At 45.5% G+C, this 20806-nt stretch overlaps 1 protein-coding gene across 1 annotated transcript in view; it reads right to left on the bottom strand.

Moving 5' to 3' along the window:
* nf1b (neurofibromin 1b) overlaps nt 1–20806 on the bottom strand; it is a 118072-nt gene that overhangs the window by 74831 nt on the left and 22435 nt on the right. Inside the window, exons 5-19 of the mRNA XM_061247852.1 lie at nt 19668–19774; nt 19473–19540; nt 17179–17254; nt 16257–16414; nt 15741–15914; nt 14959–15087; nt 13608–13682; nt 11724–11855; nt 8915–9049; nt 6830–6937; nt 5600–5679; nt 5334–5457; nt 3025–3271; nt 2261–2334; nt 1654–1737 (exon numbers count right to left, since the gene is read on the bottom strand). Coding sequence (XP_061103836.1) covers nt 1654–1737; nt 2261–2334; nt 3025–3271; nt 5334–5457; nt 5600–5679; nt 6830–6937; nt 8915–9049; nt 11724–11855; nt 13608–13682; nt 14959–15087; nt 15741–15914; nt 16257–16414; nt 17179–17254; nt 19473–19540; nt 19668–19774 — 1771 coding nt within the window. The remainder of the gene's footprint in view (nt 1–1653; nt 1738–2260; nt 2335–3024; nt 3272–5333; nt 5458–5599; nt 5680–6829; nt 6938–8914; nt 9050–11723; nt 11856–13607; nt 13683–14958; nt 15088–15740; nt 15915–16256; nt 16415–17178; nt 17255–19472; nt 19541–19667; nt 19775–20806) is intronic.

The raw sequence follows: 20806 nt of genomic DNA, 5'->3' as shown, positions 1-20806 counted from the left end.
ATCATGTTCATGCATGACAATGCACCATCTCATGCTGCAAGGAATACCTCTGCATCATTGGCTGCTATGGGCATAAAAGGAGAGAAACTCATGGTGTGGCCCCCATCCTCCCCTGACCTCAACCCTATTGAGAACCTTTGGAGCATCCTCAAGCAAAAGATCTATGAGGGTGGGAGGCAGTTCACATCCAAACAGCAGCTCTGGGAGGCTATTCTGACATCCTGCAAAGAAATTCAAGCAGAAACTCTCCAAAAACTCACAAGTTCAATGGATGCAAAAAAAAAATGTAACTTGACCTGTTAAGATGTTTTTGATTGAAATAGCTTTTGATTTCAGTAAATATGACCTCCTAATGCTGCAAATTCAACAAATGACCATTTTCAGTTCTTTACAACCTATAAAATGTTTTGAAACTCTGTTGTGCGTAATAATTTGGAACAGTGCATTTTAAGTTTTTTATTTTTGAAAAAAATACTGTTATCATTAGGGGGTTTGTTCAATAACATTCGAATTATACCCTAACAGGTGATGACTTGAAAATTACGCTGACTGTCATTTGCATCGACTATTTAGGAAAATCAGAGAAAAATATCATTTGCATAATAATTCGGAACACAGTGTAGAATGCTGAAGCATGTAAGTACGCCATTTTAAATGAACCCTTTCAGTGCCATTCAGTGCCATAGGACACTCTCGATCGTATACCTTTTCAACCAATCAAAATGACTGCTATATTATTAGAGTCCCTATTAAAACCCTACTAAAGTGTCAACTTTCTCCATTTTCTCTCCCCTCGTCAAAAGCCCTTGGGATTGGGTGGAGCCACTTCATATTGGGCTTGGGAATTTTTCGTATTCGGTCAGTTGTGCATAACTGTATGAACATGTCTTAAAGTATACACTCACAAGCACTTTACTAGGTATTTATAAGACTTCTACTGCTGTAGTCTATCCACTTAGAGTTATGATGCATTTGTGTGTTCAGAGATGCTCTTCTGCATACCACTATTGTAATGTGTGGATAGTCGTGTTACTGTCACCTTCCTGTCAGCTTTGACCAGTCTGGCCATTCTCCTCTGATGTCTCATTAACAAGGCGCTTCTGTCTGCAGAACTGCTGCTCACTGGATTTTTTTGTTTGTTTATTGCACCATTCCTTGCAAACTCTAGTGTGCATACAAATCCCAGGAGATTAGCGGTATCAAATTTTTTCCCCATCCTGATGGTTGATGTGAACATTAATTGAAGCTCCTGACCCGTGATTGCATGCATTGCACTGCTGCCACACAAGTGGCTGATTAGAAAATCGCATGAATAAGTAGGTGTAATAAAGTAAAAATGTTCCTAATAAAGTGCTTGGTGAGTGTATATTCCATAAAATTAATAAACTTGTAATACCAAAGCGTTTTTTTTCATCCACTTCTGGAAACATATCTGAACTTGGATTTTAAGTCATTGTGTACCATTGAGCGTGCAAGTTGATCAAATGTCTGTCAATTCGGTCTGTCTTCCGTTCCCCTCCAATCAATATCCTAATAACCCATTACTGCAAACACGCAGGTGCACACACACCCACCAATGATGTTTACTGCATTCGAACTATCACTAATACAGCCATTTTAAGCACTGCACATTAAAACAGGGGCTGCGCTTACCTGTCCATCCTCGATTTTTGTCTTTGGGTGATTAAGAATTAATTTAGTGGCGTGTTCCCACTTTGCATGCGTGTCCTCCCATGCCTGCAGGGAGAAGAACAGCACTCGTTTGAGAAGAGCCTCCCGGTATGAACCACCTCACAGTACCACAGGCTAAATCACCTCGCGGCTAGCTCATACAAGGACCCACACCACAGTGGGCAATTCATCCCTGAGAGTGGGGGTGGACTGTCTAAGCCTAACACAGATGAAAAGGAATCAGAACATACAGTAAGAGGGAAAGCAATTATTAATGTAAACCCATATTTGCATTAGAGAAGGAACTCTCATCTCACATCAGCAACATAAGAAAGAGCAAAGATAGCCTCTGACCATGTCATCTGATATGTTATTAGTAAAGTACAGGCAGAAAGCAAAACTCTGAAGTGTCATGAAAGCAAGCTGTAAAGAAATTTTGTCTTCCTTCTAAACATTAAAATAAGGATTTTAATGCATGCGAAAGATATTGTGTCTGATCAGGACGGCCAGCATCAAGCATCATCCACAGCGGCTGACTACATCAGGTTTACGGGCACAGACTCGAGAGGCTGCATGCTCCTGCGCTCACCTCTGTGTTTCCAGCAGTGGGGTGTTCTATCCTCCTCAACAGCGCCATCACTCGCTTCTGCAGGGCGGTGCGGCCTGTGGGACACACAAGCGCAGAGCAGGTAAACCCCTCTGGCAGCACTGCAGTCATCTTCAGCTGCCGTACACGAAGCTTCTCTGCCCTCTAGTGGCAGTCAGGCAGGTGACAGATGACAGATTGAATATTTTGTCTTGTTTTGAGCAAACCAGATCTGGGCAAGCAACAGCAACACATTGCATCTTCTTTTGGAACGAGGGACTTAGCAGAGGGAAACAGCAGATCTATACAAGGAAGTCACCTCTAGACACCTCAAACGTGTGAGAAATATACAATTACTGCAAACATGCGGTGATGTTGATGACGGCAATGATGATGGTAGGAATGATGATGACGATAACGACGGGAGTAATGACAGTGATGATGATGATGATGGTGGTGGTGATGATTACGAAAGTAATGACAATGACCGTGACTATGACGACCGCAATTACAGGAGTATTGACGGTTATGGTGATGATGACTATGATGATGATGGTAATGACAGTGATAGTGATGATGATGATGATGATGGTGGCGGTGATTACGGAAGTAATGACAATGACCATGACTATGACTATGATGACCGCGATGACAGGAGTAATGACGGTGACGGTGATGATGATGATGGTGACGATGATGATGGTGGTGGTGGTGGTGGTGGTGGTGGTAACGGGAGCAGTGACAGTAAGAGCAGGCGCGACGCTGACCCGTGGACATCATGTTGCTGACGGAGGCGAAGTCGATGAAGGTGATGTAGTTGGGCAGGATGGTCTGCACGGGGACCTCGTCCACACCACAGCGGATGTCGGCCTCCTCGCACAGGTGGCGGAAGCAGGACATGGCCACCAGCACGGCCTCCATGTCGGGGCTCCACAGGAACATGTACAGACACACCTCCAGCTTGGTCTGTGCCTGCCGGCAGATGGGGATCCCACTGCCCATGGTGGCGCTCTCCTGCACACACACATAAACACACACGCATAAACACACACGCACACATACACACAAACACACACACACGCACACACACACACACAAACACACACACGAGACACACACACGCAAACACAAACACACGAGACACACACAAACACACACACACACACACACAAACACACACAAACACACACACACAGTGATTGATAAGAACCTTGGGATCAACACCATTCACAATGACATGCTGCCCCCTGAGACTGCACAACTGCAGATACATTGATAGTCCCTTGTGACCAAAGTCTTTCATTTTTCAAATAAAAAACTGGTTTCTCAATTACTGGCACCCCTGGTTAAATATGCGGTGCAGGCAATTTCTGTATTTTCCTATAATTGGTGATTAGGTTAGAGAATACATTTTGAGGTATTTTTGACCATTCCTACATGCTGAAAGAACCCCCCTCTTCTATTCAGACCACAGTTTTTGATGGGATTTAAGTCTGGAGACTGAGATGGCTATTGCAGAACACATCCAAAAACACATCTAGAAACAAAGCAGGAAATACAAGGATTAGTCTAGGACCCTCTTCTTTTGCAGATCCCATCAGAGATTTGCCATCTTTCTGCAGCTAGCACCAGCAAGCCAAGCCATTTCTCTTTTAAAATGCTCTCTGTATCAGCTAATAACGTAATACAATGTATTTGGAACTAGTGTAGTGTGATAGAAATGTGGATCTTGTTAACGTTAGCTCATCAACAAATATAAAAAATGTTTCTTTTACATACAAGTTAGCTAGCAAGTGATATTCACTTCTAAAGCTGGACAGGGATGTAATGCTTCACGCAATATATTATAAAGTTTGTTAACTTCATGTGGAGGGAGTGAACAATGCAAAAGCAGTGCTAACGACTGTGTCCTGGAAGATATAAACAGCTGACATTAGCTACAAGCTTAAATTCTCTCTATGTCCAATGAATGAGCATAACGTTTATTTCTGGGAAGTATTTTGTTTCACAACTTTGTGCGACACTATTTGTAAACGTTATCGCTTTGTCGTAGCTCACTCGTCGGTTGGTGCCACATATTTCTAGTTCAAACTTCACCGCCAAAACTAAGTTAGCCAACAGCTATGCGTCGAATCACAAGGTTGTCTATTTTTTTAATCACAAAAAAGACAAAATACATAGGAAAGTACATTGTTTTCCCGTATGTTTGTACATAACACCAACGGTGATTGGCTGCCATGCAAGGCACCAACCAGCTTGCCAGGAGCAACTGGGGGTTCGGTGACTTGCTCAGGGACACTTAGGGAGGGATCGAACCGGCAACCCTCCAACTGCCAGATGACTGCCAATGTCACCCCCCTGTATACAGTCAGGTCCATAAATATTGGGACATCAACACAATTCTCAGCTGTTCCATGGCCAGGTGTGTGTTATTCCCTCATTATCTCATTTACAAGGAGCAGATAAAAGGTCTAGAGTTCATTTCAAGTGTGCTATTTGCATTTGGAATATGTTGCTGTCAACTCTCAATATGAGATCCAAAGAGCTGTCACTATCAGTGAAGCAAGCCATCATTAGGCTGAAAAATCAAAACAAACCCATCAGAGAGATAGCAAAAACATTAGGTGTGGCCAAATCAACTGTTTGGAACATTCTTAAAAAGAAAGAACGCACCGGTGAGCGATCTTGTTTGTTTCATTTCAAATCCATTGTGGTGGTGTATAGAGCCAAAAAGAGGAGAATTGTGTCGATGTCCCAATATTTATGGACCTGACTGCAGATCATTATACTATTGCTATATATTTTGTTGTTTATGTGCAGCCTTTTTTTCTTAATTTTATTAAGGGTGCCAATAATTCGGGAGCCCACTGTACTTTGTACAACAACTTTGGAATGTTGGTCCTATCATCATCACTACCAAAGAGATCCTAGTAAGTTCAATCCTGACATTTACCATCTAATCACCAGCACATGAAAACAAGGTATTTGAGTTTGAACTCTTTACCATGACCAAAGCAAACAGTAGAGATGCCTCTTTGGTATGTCTGTGGGACACATTTCCCACAATGCTCCTCACCTTGTTCCTGAGAAGGAATTTGTTCCTGCAGATGAGGATCTCCCGTAGCCACTTGAGGATCTCTGTGCTGTTGATCATCTGGTGTCCAATCAGCTTCTTGCAGATGAAGAACAGGACCTGGGAGCTACAGTGAAATAGTCATCTAACCTATGACATCACCATCAGCAGTGTAGCACACTGAGCACAGAGTCTCCACTAACACAGTCGCCCTCTCACCCTGAGCTAAACAGTCACTGCTCGGTAACAACCCCATATGTTCATCATACCTGATGTCCCAGAAGGTCTCGATGGGAGCGTCTGGATTCCACAGCTCAATGATTTCCGGCTGATGTAAGACTAACAAGGCCTGGTCAACAAAAGACAAGGAAAGAGACTCCATCAGAACCTAAGGAAGTCACTGAACTGTGCATAAAATACATTAATTTAACAATTACATTAGTTATTTAGCTGATGCTTTTATCCAAAGCAATTGACAGTTGATTAGACTAATTAGATTAAGTCTCCCTGGAGCAATGTAGGATTAAGGGCTTTGCTCAGGGGTCCAACAGCTGCACAGATCTTAGTGTGGCAACATTGGGGCTTGAACCACAAACCTTCCAGGTCCCAGTCATTCCCCTTAGCAACTATTATTTATTTATTAGTATTTATCAGGGACAGTTTACATGAATCAACATTTTTCAGTAAATGTGCCAGATTTGGCTAATGAGCTCAATTCCATCTGTAGTCCCTAACCTGCATGTATTTGGATTAGACTACATGCTACCGAACTTAACCAGGTAGGTGGTGACCTGGATAGTGAGTGGAATGCAAGGGATACTGTGGCCCAGCAGAAATAGGGGGCAATTGGGTGTCTCGGTGGCGCAGCCTGTAGAGCACTGACCGCATGCTCATTGCGAGCCGCGACGTCGACGGTTCGAATCCGACAATTTGTCGCATGTCTTTCCCTCTCTCTCGCCCCCATTCTTCCTGTCTCTCTATACTATACTGTCCAATAAAGCTGAAAAAGGCCAAAAAAATATCTTAAAAAAAAAAAAGAAATAGGGGGCAATTAGGTGGCCAGCCGTAGGGTGTTGATATCGGGAAATTTGGCCAGGTCCACCCCCATGGGATCTTTATTGACTGCAAAGAGTCAGGACTGTAGTTTACAGTCTCATCTGAAGGGCAGCACTACCTACAGCACAGTATCCCCATCGTTGTGCTGGGGGATGGGGTTGTCTATTGGGCAATTTATTTATAATATTATTTCCACTATCTACTACTTCTACTGTCTATTTAGTGAGAGAATAAAGTGAGCGATAGTGAGAGAGAAAGAGAGAAACCGAGGAAAAGTGAAACGGGAGAGGAAGAGAACAAAAATTTGGAGGAATGACCAAAAACAGGCTGACAAAATTGTACTGTGATGAAACGGACTGGAAGCAAACGGTTTGCTCTAGTTTGCACGGCTCCTCTCTGTGTCAGACAGACCCGGCAGAGCGGGGCGCCCTGCTGGGCCTCACCTCCATGGCCTCCTGAGCAATCTCCCCCATGCTGGCCAGAGGAACCAGCTGCATCAGCCCTGTGATCAGCTCCACTGTGCTGCACTGGATCTCCTGCTTACCGGGGTTCTGCAACACACGTGCACAGGTACACACACGCACACGCACACGCACACGCACACGCACGCACGCACGCACGCACGCACGCACGCACGCACACACACACGCACACACGCACACACGCACACACGCACACACGCAAAATTCAGCACTGACCATCACAGAGCTCAAACAGCCAAGCTAACACATCCCTCATAAGAAGCAAAATCCTAATGCAGGGATAATCTGTGAAAATCTCACTCAGTCAAGCAGCTTGAAGTTAATCCCTTAAAACAACCCAACTAAACCTCTCCAGCATGCCAAAAATCTAAAGCGTACTGCTAATTTATACTCCATGAAAGTATCATACAGGCCAAAAATGTCAAAAATGTAAAAATCCAAGTTTCAGGCTTGGATGAGACAAAAGAATTCTTATTGATTTGGCACCGCTTTGCTCACAACAGACATGTTAAAACAGGGAATCAGGATGAGAAATGAAATACTCTCTCAACTGCATCATTTCATATACAGTGCCCTCCATAATGCTTGTGGACAAAGACCCATTATGTCTTGATTTGCCTCTGATCAGCCACAATTTTAGATCTGGAATCAAAGTCAAAATGTGGTTAAAGTGCCCATTCTCAATTCTTATAAAAGGGTTTTTAAAAATATATATATATACACATGTTGGTTTCACAATGTAGAAATTACAGCAGTGTTTATTAAATTACATTACATTAATGGCATTTAACAGACGCTCTTATCCAGAGCGACATACAGTTGATTAGACTAAGCAGGAGACAATCCTCCCCTGGAGCAATGCAGGGTTAAGGGCCTTGCTCAAGGGCCCAATGGCTGTGCAGATTTTATAGTGGCTACTCCGGGATTAGAACCACCGACCTTGCGTGTCCCAGTCATTTACCTTAATCACTACGCTACAGGCCGCCCTATTATACATAGTACCCCCATTTTAGGGCAGCATAATGTTTTGGACAGAAGGCTTCACAGGTGTTTGTAATTGGTCTAGTCTTTCGTTCACCTTTGGAAGCCATTATTGCAGCTTATCAACATGAGGACCAAAGTTGCACCAATGAAAGTCAAAGATGTATGGAGGTGAGAAGGAACTGCCCAAGATCCAAAGCATAGCACCTGATCTGTAGGGGGGGGTTATGGCCTGGGCATGTATGGCTGCCAAAGGTACTGCCGCACTTATCTTCATTGATTATATAACTACTGATGGTAGTCACAACATGAATTCTGAAGTGTATAGACATACCTTATCTGCTCAAGTTCAAGCAATTTCCTCAAAACTCATTGGCTGGCGGTCCATTCTACAGCAAGACAATGATCCCAAACATACTGCTAAAGCAACAAAGGAGTTTTTCAAAGCTAAAGAATTGTCAATTCTTGAGTGGCCATGTCATGTCAATCACCCGATCTGAACCCAATTGAGCATGCCTTTCATATGCTGAAGAGAAAACGTAAGGGCACCAATTCCTGAGCTCAAGATGGCTGCAATACAGGCCTGGCAGAGTATCACCAGTGAAGACAACCAGCAACTGGTGATGTCCATGAATCACAGACTTCAAGCAGTCATTGCATGCAAAAGGATTTGCAACAAAATACTAAACATGATGACTTTCATTTTCGTAACATTGCTGTGTCCCAAAGATTATGGTGCCCTGAAGTGCTAAATTACTATAATGTAAATGGGGGGACAATGTATAAACACTGCTGTAATTTCCACATGGTGAAACCAAAATGTATAAAAATACCCTTTATTAAAATATGACAATGTGCACTTTAGCCACGTGTAATTTTTTTTATTACAAATCTCAAATTGTGGAGTACAGAGGCAAATAAATAAATGATGGGTCTTTGTCCCAAACATTATTGAGGGCACAGTACAGTAATTTCTGCTGAAGAGGTAAACGTCTTATAAGTGAAATCTGAATAAATGCCGTGAGACGGCTCTCTGCCCGTGGTCGGCGAGGGGGGAGGACTCACGTGCAGCATGAGTTTGGGGTCAGCGTGGATCAGCTTGACCACAGCCAGCAGCAGGTACTTATAGCTCCTGGTGTCCAGGTCTGTCGTCTTCTCTTTGAATTTAAGACTGGTCATCTTCTCTTTAAAGGTGAGACTCTAACAGGGACAGAGAAAGAACCGGAAGGGGAGGGACAGGGAGAAAACAAAGGGGTGGGGTGAGAGAAGTAAAAATTATTTGTTGTTAAAACGTTTTCCCAGGAAGAGGAGATGGCAGGAATGAGGGAGGGTGCAGGAACGGGCAAAGAGACCGGGAGAAGAAGGGTACGTGACAGACAAGCCCAGTCCTTCACAGAGCTTCCATGAAAGCACTTCTGCTCTGCAATGGCGAAAATAAAAAGACCCACGGCACAGGGATAATTCCATCATGGAGGCCCAGGACGCTCCTTGGTTATAAAGCACGGTTTCACGCGTCTCCCGTGAAACAGGACGTGGGGAAACCGGAGAGGACAAGAGCAGTGCCTGGATCGGACCCAAATGGCGCTGTGCTTCTGCCGTAGCCTGGTGAACACCCCGGTGAGACAAATGGCCAGAAATAACCCATAACCTGTACGCTGGGCCACAACAGCATTGCTGTGAATGCGGCACGCTCAGAATTCAGAAACCTGCTAAACCCACTTTCCATAGCATCAGTCACATTCACGTAATGCACAGCTCAGACCTCTAACTGCAATAATAAGTCACTAATAATAAAAGACACTTATTATTTCCTTCAACTTATATTTACGCTTTGTGTCCCACCTCAGCTGCAGTAACAAGGCTGCCGTAAAACCTTTGTCTCACTTCTAGGTTGTAGCTCAACCTAATGTACGACCTTCAAACATTACAGCTGTGAAATCACTGGACAATAAGCAGCAAACTAACTAGACAGGCTTGTGTGCCCACAGCACACAAAATTCAGTGGGCACGGCTCCCCAACGACAGTTGTGTCCGTTTACAGAAAGCTTCCCAAGCCCAACAGACGCCTGGAGTGATGTTCCACATTCCGGCATCTGCTTGGACTGCATCTGCTTGGACACACACCAACTGGACTGCCTGTACTCGATTGTGAAGAACGAATCCAACTGCCATCGTTGAGCCGCCCTAGAGGCAGTACAGGCACAAGGGCAGAGACTCGGCTCCCTTGCGCCCCCTGGTGTCCACACTCCAGTCCTCCAGGGTGGCAGAACCGCAGGTGACTTCAGCCAGGTGACCCCGCCGGCACGTTCCCCCCCTGCAGTGCGTTTGGAGCGAGCACGTTCCACAGAGCGCATATCAAAGTGGTCCACAGCGCCACATCAGGGAGATGCAGCACAAATTCTACCTCAGCACAGATGTGGGAAACGTGCCATGGATGGAGGGAGAGGGGTCAGGGGAGGGACAGACACGGAGGGCTTCCGATGCAAGTCGGCGCTCCGGAACACAACGCGCCAGCGAACCGGAACTTTCCCCCGAGATGAGAAACCACAATAAAAAAAATAATACTTAAACATAGGGCTGCAAATCATGCTACATGAGCCAGCTGACATGAGAGAAAGAGAGGAGGCATGTGCACGCTCTGACTGACCACAGAAAAGGCCAATGACAGGGGCTCTTTCCTGTAGCAGCTGGGGTCAGGGGGAGGGGTCATACAGTACTTACGTACAGCGACAGAGGCCCACTGCCATGCGAAACAGTGACCAGCCCGCGTCTGGGGGAGAGAGCGAGAGCGGGCGGGAGGACAGCGGGAAGGGGAGGGCAAAATAAGAAGCAGCATGGAGTCAGTCCCGTCAGAGAGCGGGCGTCTGAACAGCGGTGAAAGCAAATGGGAGCGAAGACGAGGCCTCGGAGGGGAAGGAGAGGGCGAACGGAGACCAGGAAGCACATTGTTCTTGACGCGGAAAGTTAAAAAAAATTCTGCAAAAAAAAAAGAACACTTCGGGTCATCCCACAGAAATTCCAGCCGTCAGGCTTCAGGGTAACATAAGGGACAGAAAAGACAAAAGACTAAAGACTAATCTGGCGTGAGTCTCATCAGTCCCCATCCTCCGCTACAAAACTGTGAAGCATGACCACCAGAGGGCGCTGACAGCCCAGCCTTGCAGCAATACAGAAACAGCATTTTCCTCGGGTGCAGGGCCTGAGTGCGGCCTGAGGTCATAGCGTCAAAACCTTGCGGTGCAATCAAACAGCATTTACATGCGTCTGTCTGAGTGCCTGTCAGCTCATGTCAGCACACGTGTCCTATGTGAACTGCGCGTGTGTAAGTGCATGCGTGTCAGTGTGTATGTGTGTGTCAGTGGGTATGAGAGGGCGTGAGGTGTGTGTGCTCAGACTCACCGGCGTCATGCGCAGGGGGGCGTGTGTGTTGTGTATGCGTGTCGGTGTGTGCATGTGTGTGTTGTGTATGCGTGTCGGTGTGTGCATGTGTGTGTTGTGTATGCGTGTCGGTATGTGCATGTGTGTGTTGTGTATGCGTGTCGGTGTGTGCATGTGTGTGTTGTGTATGCGTGTCGGTGTGTGCATGTGTGTGTTGTGTATGCGTGTCGGTGTGTGCATGTGGGTGTTGTGTATGCGTGTCGGTGTGTGCATGTGTGTGTTGTGTATGCGTGTCGGTGTGTGCATGTGTGTGTTGTGTATGCGTGTCGGTGTGTGCATGTGTGTGTTGTGTATGCGTGTCGGTGTGTGCATGTGTGCGTTGTGAATGCATGTCGGTGTGTGAATGTGTGTTGTGTATGCGTGTCGGTGTGTGCATGTGTGTGTTGCGTATGCGTGTCGGTGTGTGCATGTGTGTGTATGCGTGTATCAGACTCACCGGCGTCATGCGCAGGGGGGCATGTGTGCTGTAGCCCTGCAGCACGCGGCCCAGCGTCTCTGAGAACATGGTACGCAGCTCCCCCGAGTACGTGTACACCGCGTCAATCTTGGGCCACCAGTCCAAAGGAGACTACGGGGAGAGAAAAGGGACAAATTCAACAGCCGTTTTTCGGGTTCAGATCAAGGGTGCGGTGGGGAGACATTGATGAGAATCGGTCTTTGCAGGAAGAAAAGAGAAGGAGAACCCCCTTCCCCCTCTCCCTCACCCCAGACAGTGAGGAACAAAAGTGTCAGAGCTGTCTGGCTTCAATGCAGTCCATTCAGGAAGCAGCACAGCAGGAGAGAGTCAGACAGCATAAACCGACACACACCCCCTCCCTCCCATCGCACATGGACACAGAGACACGCACGCACGTACGCACGCACGCACACGCTCCCTCCCCATGGACAGAGACACACACGTACACACACATGCACACACGCGCACACGCGCACACACTCCCTCCCCACGCACACAGACACATACACACACGCACAAATGCACACAGTGTAATAAAAGGCATGTTGTATCAGAACAGTGCGCGCTGGAACGCATGCATGCACTCCAATGTCTGAACTGCATCCGCTTTATTGACTAGAAGAAAGCAGCAGACAGATCTATTTAAAGCCCATTACAGATGGTGACATCACCGGTGATAAAGGCCCAGTCAGAGCCCAGAGAGAGGCCAGAATCGAGCGCAGAAGCGGGTGTGAACTTCTCTCGGGGTGCACCAAGCCACACCCTAGATGTCCACACTGTTATGTACTTGTGTTGTACAATGAGAGAGCAGTGCCCTGTGTCCCCATGGCGCCTGTATCACAAAATTATCTCAACTTCACCAAACAAAATATAAGATAGCCGGGTCAACGATTCATAAACACGGCAAACATGGATAATGGGTATCACAGCAGTGGTTATAAACTCGCTCTGGCAACCCAGGATTTCCAACACAAGCTATCTGTTCGTAACAAGCCAATTGCGCAGTTATGAAGAGAGCCGGAGTTTACCGTTGGCTAACGGAAGCAGCGAATGATGAGATTTCTAGGTTTGTGAATTCTTGACGGATGGAAGGGGGATTAAGAATTGAGAATATAACTTTGTTTGATCCATTAGCCAACATTTTTTTTGTTTTTAAGTGAGGTTAAGGGAAGTGAAGTCTACATGAACCTGAAAATGAAAACACAAACTGGGCTTTTTAATTAATTAATTAATTAATTTATTGATGTTTGTCATCAGATGAACACACAATGCAATTGCCGATTTGCATTTAAAGGTACAATAGGTTAAAACATTGTTACAAGACCACTGTAAATCCCTTCCTCACTGACTTACCCTCTGTCGGTGTTTATAGTCCTTAAATTCGTTTCAAAATATGCAGTTGACAGGCCACCACCGTACCAAAACATTGTATAGCTTTACAATAATTCAAGCTCATTGGTTGAAAATTGGTTCCAATTGCCACAGCCAATCGCCTTTCAATGTCAGCGCGTTGTACCTTTAAATTGTGCCCTTTTTCCAGTGAGCTATTTGGTCAGGGGAGTGGTTTCTTTATATGGGGTTGAACACAGGCTGAACAAAAAATGCTCTGGAGCAGTTTAGCTATACAGCATAAGTCACCATGGTGATTTAGTCCAATCAAAACAGAGCAGCGTTTGTGATACCGGAAACTGCGAACTAAGCCCGAAGTTTGCTGGATAACCTACTTAGCCACTTTATGATACAAGTTCCAAGTGTGTTTAACAGATACAGGTGTGAGTTACTGCGAGAGACCGTACAGGTGTGTGTTACTGTGGGAATGTACAGTAGACTGAATGCAGCTGATTTAATGCGGTTGGCTCTTACATTAGTGATGATCCGGTGCAGGGAGTTCACCAAGACAAAGTGGAAGGTGGGCGGGGATGAGGAGGCTAGACACACCTATGAAAGAAGAGCATAGCAGGCCTGCAGTTACCCAACACAGCGTACGTCAGCGATTCCCCAACACCAAGCACAAAATGGCCCCTGTTCAACACTCATTAGTGGCAGCTGAGGTGACCCCGTTCACGGTAAAGCATTTTGGAATTATGAGATCAAAGTCGAAAATATAAATGCAATCAATTATTATTACATACAAATTAGCATCGTGTGTTAGGCTGCATTTTTCTGAAATGGTAAGAGTGGATTTAGATATATCGTCCCCTCAAAAGGTATTGGAACAGCAAGGCCGAATGTACACTGAATAAATTTGGGGTTGAGATAGGAAGTCTACAACAGTTTAGAATTGCAGCTTTTATTTCCTGACATATACACCTTGTTGTGTTAAACTACTTACAGCATAGCACATTTGGTATCAGACCACCCAATTTTTAGATGAGCAAAAGTATTGGAACAGATAGTATTTAAGTAAATGAAAGTTAATAACTCTTAACATTTGGTAGAAAATCCCTTGCTTGCAATAATTGCCTCAAGCCTGCCACCCAATGACATCACCAAACTGTTGCATTCTTCTTTTGTCATGCTTTTCCACGCTTTTATTGCAGCCTCTTTCAGTTGAAATGCATGCCCAATTGAGTTAAGGTCTAGGCCAGTCTAAAACCTTCCATTTTTCTCCTTGATGAAGTCCTTTGTTGTATTGGCAGTGTGTTTTGGGTCATTGTCTTGCTGCATGATTAAGTTCCACCCAATTAGTTTGGACGCATTTTTTGGTGGGCTGCTACCATTATGAGTTATATAATCAATAAAGATAAGTGAGCCCACTCCAGAAGGAGCCATGCAAGCCCAAGTCATCGTGCTTCACAGATGAGCTTTTATGTTTTGGATCATGAGCAGATCCCTTCTTTTTCCACACTTTGGCCTTTCCATCATTTTGGTAGAGGTAAATCTTGGTCCATAAACTTTGTTCCAGAACATTTGTGGCTCAACTCTCTACTTCTTTGCAAACTGTAATCTCACCTTCTGATTCTTACTACTGATGAGTGGTTTACATCTTGTGGCATCACCTCTAGATCTGAACTGCAACTTTGACTGGCCATTCAGAGTACTGGAGCCTTTAAGTAGCCTTCAAGTAAGAATATTGTCCCTCTTACGTGGGAGAGCTATGTGCATTTGTTCAGTTCAGTTCAGTTGGGAATAAAGTACCGAGTTTTAGGATCCAACAATGGTTGCTGTGAGAGTTATAGACCAAACCTATATGTTATGAGGGTGGTAGACTAACCTTAAAGTGCTGGTTGTTGTGAGGATTGATGCGGAAACAGGAGACAAAGCAGTCGATCATGAGGTCCACATCTGCACTCTGGCTGCCCGCCCCTCGTGAGAAAGGTTTGGCTGGGTTGAAGAGCAGTGCCTGATGGGAAGGCATATGAGGGGCACAATTAAAAATGGTTGTTCAACAGAACTGAACTGCCACCCCGTGGCAGACCTGCACCTCAATGTTCAGAAAGAAGAATGTATGCCAGTGGTCCTCACTCCTGGTCCTAGAGAGCCTCAGGGTCCGCTGCTTTTCATTTTCGCCTTCATATCAGCTAATGGCGGGGCGACAAGTCAGAGGGTTGCCGGTTCAATCCCCGTGCTGGGTGTGTGGAAGTGTCCCTGAGCAAGACACCCAACCCCCAATTGCTCCCGATAAGCTGATTGGTACCTTGCATGGCAGCCAATCCCTGTTGGTGTGTGAGTGTGTGTGTGTGTGTGTGTGTGTGTGTGTGTGTGAGAATGAGAGGCATCAATTGTAAAGTGCTTTGGATAAAAGCTCTATAAAAAAATACATATAAAAAAATATAAGCAGCTGATTCAGACCTAAGAAACCAAGTGAGGCGAGTTAACAGAATAACAGCGAGTTAACAGCGAGGATCACTGCCTTACACTAACCAGAAATGCTGTTTTCCTGTTCATAAATGTGGAAAAAGAAAATATAGATACTTAAACATGCACTTTAAATAAAAACACTTGACATGGAGGGGTTAAGACAAAGGGATGGCGGCAGGCGGTGCGGGGGCTGACCTTCAGGTCCATGACGATGGACTGCACCAGGACGAAGATGACGGAGTGGTCCTCCCAGTTGATGTAGGTGGAGGCTTTGCACAGCTTGACACAGGCGATGGCCGCGCTCTCGGTCAGCTGCTTGCTGCCGCCGTGCCCCGCCAGCGCCTTCCGCAGGTTCTCCAGGAACAGCTTCTGCAAGAGAGTGCCCCGAACCCCCGCTGAGCGTGCTCCTGCAGCCTGCTGCGCCCCCAAAGAGGCCATACGTAGAAGCATGGTGCGTGTGTAAGAGTGTGTGAGAGTGCGTGTGCCTGCATGTAGGATTGTGTGTGTGTCTGTGTATGTATGTGTGTCTATGCGTTTATGCTTGTGTGCGATTGCCTGTGCGTATGTATGTACGTACGTGTGTGAGTGTGTGATGTGTGAGAGTGTGCCTGCATGTAGGACTGTGTGTGCGTGTCTGTGTGTGTGTGTGTGTGTGTGTACGTGTGCGCGAGCGTGTAAGCCCATGTGACGGCGCATATGTACCTGTCTCACCTTGTTGACCTTGCTCTCCTCCACCGTCTCTCTAGAGATGTCCTGTGTGATGTTGGGACACAGGATGAGCAGGATGATCTGCAGGGGCCAGACCGCGGCCTTCCGCTTGGCGCTCTCAGCGAAGCTGTCCACCAGGTCGAACAGCTTCTCCGCACAGTCTGGGGGGGCAGGGACCGTTATGCAGACACGGTCACCACGGTCGGCACGCTCCACACACTCACTGCTCATTCAGGGGCCCTCTCGCACAACCAGAGGTTTTGAATGAAGTTGCCATAGTACCCCACCTGGGGCGGTTATATGCAGTGTCCACATGCCCTCCTCTTTGGGCGTGTGCTGTAGGGGTCAGCCTGGTGTAAGCTCAAGCCTATAAACCGCTTCGGTGCTGCTAGGCTAACAAGACCTCCCCCAAAAGACCTCCACTAATAGACCTCCACTAATAGACCTCCACTAAAAGACCTCATGCAAAATATAGCCACTGGAATCCGCTGCCATGCAAGAGGCCTGCACAGTCGACCCACACGCAACCACTACAGCCAGAAAATCAGAAGATTTTCACAGAGGATATGTGGTGGAGCTCAAGTGAAGTGAAACCCGTGCCAGTGCCCGCTACGGCTGGTCGCTCTATAGGGTGACATGTGATTGTGTCACCCAGGGTATGGAATAGTTCAGTTGGTAGGGGGCTAGCATTTTATCGCTGTCTAGAGACTCCTGCTGGTCAATCGGGGCATGCATGGAAGTTCAGCGTTGTCTGTGGTGTGAATAGAAGCAGAACGGTTCAAAGGAGAACGGCGGATGCCTACAGGATCAGTAGTGGGGTTCTGAAATGAAGGTGGTAATAGGCCCACATTGGATGCCCAATGTATTTTAAAAAGAAAAGAAGTGGAAAAGAACGAGGTCTGGTTCACACCCTGCTCACACTCACCTGCCATGTCCGTCTGAGGCCGCTGGTACAGCATGGTGAACTCATCCGGGTAGTTCTCCACCCAGTTCCAGAAGGCCTGCAGCAGGAGGGCACAGAGGAGAGTACTGGAGACCCGTTGTACTCAATACAGGGTGGCCTGGAGTGTAGTGGTTAAGGTACATGACTGGGGTTGGTGGTTCGATCCCCGGTGTAGCCACAATAAGATCTGCATAGTCTAATCAACTGTAGGTCGCTCTGGATAAGAGCGTCTGCCAAATAACATTAATGTAATGTAACATATCCTTATAACTCCATATACTGTACAGCACAGAACAAAATCCTGCCACTTAAGGGGGGGGTGGGGGTACTTGATGTTGACGTTTTAATAGAATAGAACCTCTGAATACAAAGTTATTTGAATTCTGAAATGTTCAGTGAAAAGTCAAGTCAAAATACTCTTTTTAGCTGCAAACATAACCTGGAGTAACCGGAATCTCATTAGGACATTCTATATTTGTTCCTCCATACTTCGCTTCCTGAAAGATAGGCATCCTTTTTGGTGCCCCCCTATCTTGGACCTCTTTTGAAGACTGTCCATTATACAGTGCTCTCCATAATGTTTGGGACAAAGACATATTTATTTTTTATTTTGCTCTATACTCGATTTGTCATCAACAATTCACACGTGGTTAAAGTGCTGATTCTCAACTTTTATTAAAGGGTAATTCATATGTATGTAGCACAACTGTATGTAGCATGCAGCATGTAAAAATGACATTGTCTCCCCCACCCCCCCATTTCAGGACACCATAACGTTTGGGACAAATTGCTTCATATGCGTGAGACACTTTTGGAGTCTCTTATTGGCACTTGCCAACATGAGGACCAGAGTTGCACCAATGAAAGTCAAGGATGCCATTATGAGAATAAGAAGAGAGCACTGGAAAGCTCAGTAATCACAAAGGGCATGGTTAGCCAAGTAAGACTGTTGATAACTGAAGAATTCTCACCATAATAAAGAAAAAACCCAACCCCGCACCTGCCCGACAGATGAAGGAAAGAGGCAGGAGTGGATTTGTTGAGAATTACTCTCCATAGTATACTTCAAGAAGAGAACTACAGAGGGATGAAACTACTGAAAGATTAACTACTGAAAGATGCAATCCACCAGTTATAGCAGCCAAAACAGGATGGCCTTTAGTAAGCTAAAAGGTACCTTGTGGACAGATGATTAGTGTCAGACTGATGGCAGGAGGCCAAAAGGAACTGCCCAAGATGACATGTGCAGGTGAAATGCCACCTCATCTGTTAAATATGATGGTGCGGGTGTTATGATTTGTTCATGTACAGTATGGCTGCCACAAGCACTGGCTCACTTGTCTTAATTGGTAATGTAACTGCAGATAGCAGCAGAATGAATTCTGAAGTGTAAATTCAAGTAAATGCCTTCTAACCCATTGGGCAATGCTTCATCCTACAGCCAGACAATGGTCCCAAGCATACTGCTGAAGCAAACAAGACGTTTTTTAAAGCCAAAAAAATTAAAAACTGTTGACTGGCCAAGTCAGTCACCTGGTCTGAATCAAATTGAAAATGCAGTTCATATGCAGAATAGAAACTGTGAGGCAGCTAGGCCTCAAAACAAGCAGGAAGATGGCTGCTGTACACAGTCACAGGCTTCAAGCAGTCATTGCATGCAAAAGACATTCAACAAAGTACTACATGACTACTTTAATAGAGTATAAAAAGTGCTGTAATCTCTACATGGTGAAACCAAAACCTTAAAAAAATTATAAATTATATAATAACCAAAAAAAAATATTAAAACTCCTTTAATAAAAGCTGTGAACCTGCACATTAACCACATGTAAATTGTTGCAGTGTACAGAGCATGTCTGTCACAATCAGGGCACTGTATTTATTACCAAGGTTTTTATTTTATTTTTATTTTTAATAAATCAAGACCATCCTTTTCGCTTCAGTAATAATATGGAGCTTGCCCAGGCGTAATTCCAACCTAAGTCTTCAGACTGATATAACTTGACTGTAGTTTGACTCTAAAAAAAACATTGAGAAATAAAATGCCCGTCTTATAATGCTGACTTACTTAATATTCAAAGTCTAGGCGAGATAGTAAAACACAAAATATACTGCGGAATCAATACTTTAATGAGACTCCCAGACACAATATTGCAACAGCGCAGCTGGAGTGAACAGCTAATAATACGGACACCAGGTGGCAGCAGTGAGTCCTGAGAGAGCACAGCCTCTACCTGGATGGATGAGTGTTGGGAGAGAGATGGGTGGAAACAAACCTTTTCCAAACTGTTGATGACGCTGAGCTGTGCCGGCTTTTTCAGAGCTTTGAATTTAAACACCGTTTCTGGAGAAGACAGAAAAACAGGGAGCACCCAAAATGTAGAAAACAATCAATGGACATCAGCTGGATATGAAATATTAAAATGATTTCTAGAAATGTTGTAGCCGGGCTCCAGGTGGACGGCACGTACCTTGAAGCAGCCTCTTTAGCTTGGCGCAGTCCACGTTGATGTACTGTATGAGCTCGATGTCATGCACATCCACCGTGTCTTCTGAGCACACCGTGAGCTCCTGCAACCTGCGGGAGGGGAGGTCAGAGCGTTACAGGCAACACGGGACCTGGACATGCTCTCTCTCAGACTCCGCTGTAGCAGAGTCCCACACGCCACAGCAAACGGACTGCTGCAGGAGAAACCTGCATCCACAGATGCATACTTTTTTTTAACAAGCAACTAAATTATTATTCTGTTTTCTTGATTATATTTCAGATGGCTATTCACACACAAACAGAGATATAGACGGGCATTCACATCAAAACATCAAAATGTATTGTAGGAATAGTGCGATAACTGGGTTCAAATCCTACTAACAGATTTTGCTTTCAAGTCAAGCGAAAGGCATTTGATATTTTTCCCCCTCAAAGTATATGACATTTTAAAAACGGCAAACAATGCCCTATCCCCATGGCTGTCATACGGAACAGATTAGCAAGATGTTCTAGCGAGCCTATATTTCTGAGAATGCAATTCACACAACCCTTCCCCACTCCCCGACCACCTGTGTAACAGAGCTGGATCGTACAGCATGTATTGTTTCCCAGCTGCGTGTGTCTGGAACCACGGAACAACATCTTCTCAAGTTTACCCTCAACTTCCAACGCAATTCAAGGGGTGAGCGCAATTTTATTAAACAATGACGTGAAAAGTGCCCTCCTTCAGTGCTGCCACGAGACAGGGTGGGCAAAAAAGCAATCTTCTAACAGCTAAAAGGGAAGCAGGGGACAGATTTCCACAATGAGGAAAGTGAATTTTCACCGTCCCCGTGGCCCCCACTCATGTTTTAATAAGTAGCCACCTCTTAACTTCACTGTTTGTTTGCTTCAATCGCTCAGTAATCCACTTGGCCACTGTTGAGTTAATGTGGAAAGAGGAGACATCTATGCACGCACGTATACAGACACTTGCACTTATACAGAAACGTGCGCACGTACACACATACGCATGGACACACATGCTTACTCTCTCCTGAAACCCAAACTGAACACCAGCACAGAGAGGAAACGCACACTCTCTCCTGCTGGCAAATAATTCATAAACCCCCTGATACTGAT

Source organism: Conger conger, chromosome 7 (genome assembly GCF_963514075.1).
Source record: "Conger conger chromosome 7, fConCon1.1, whole genome shotgun sequence".
NCBI lineage: Eukaryota > Metazoa > Chordata > Actinopteri > Anguilliformes > Congridae > Conger > Conger conger.
Note: the sequence above shows the minus strand (reverse complement) of the source record. Positions and strands in the feature narration are given on the sequence as shown.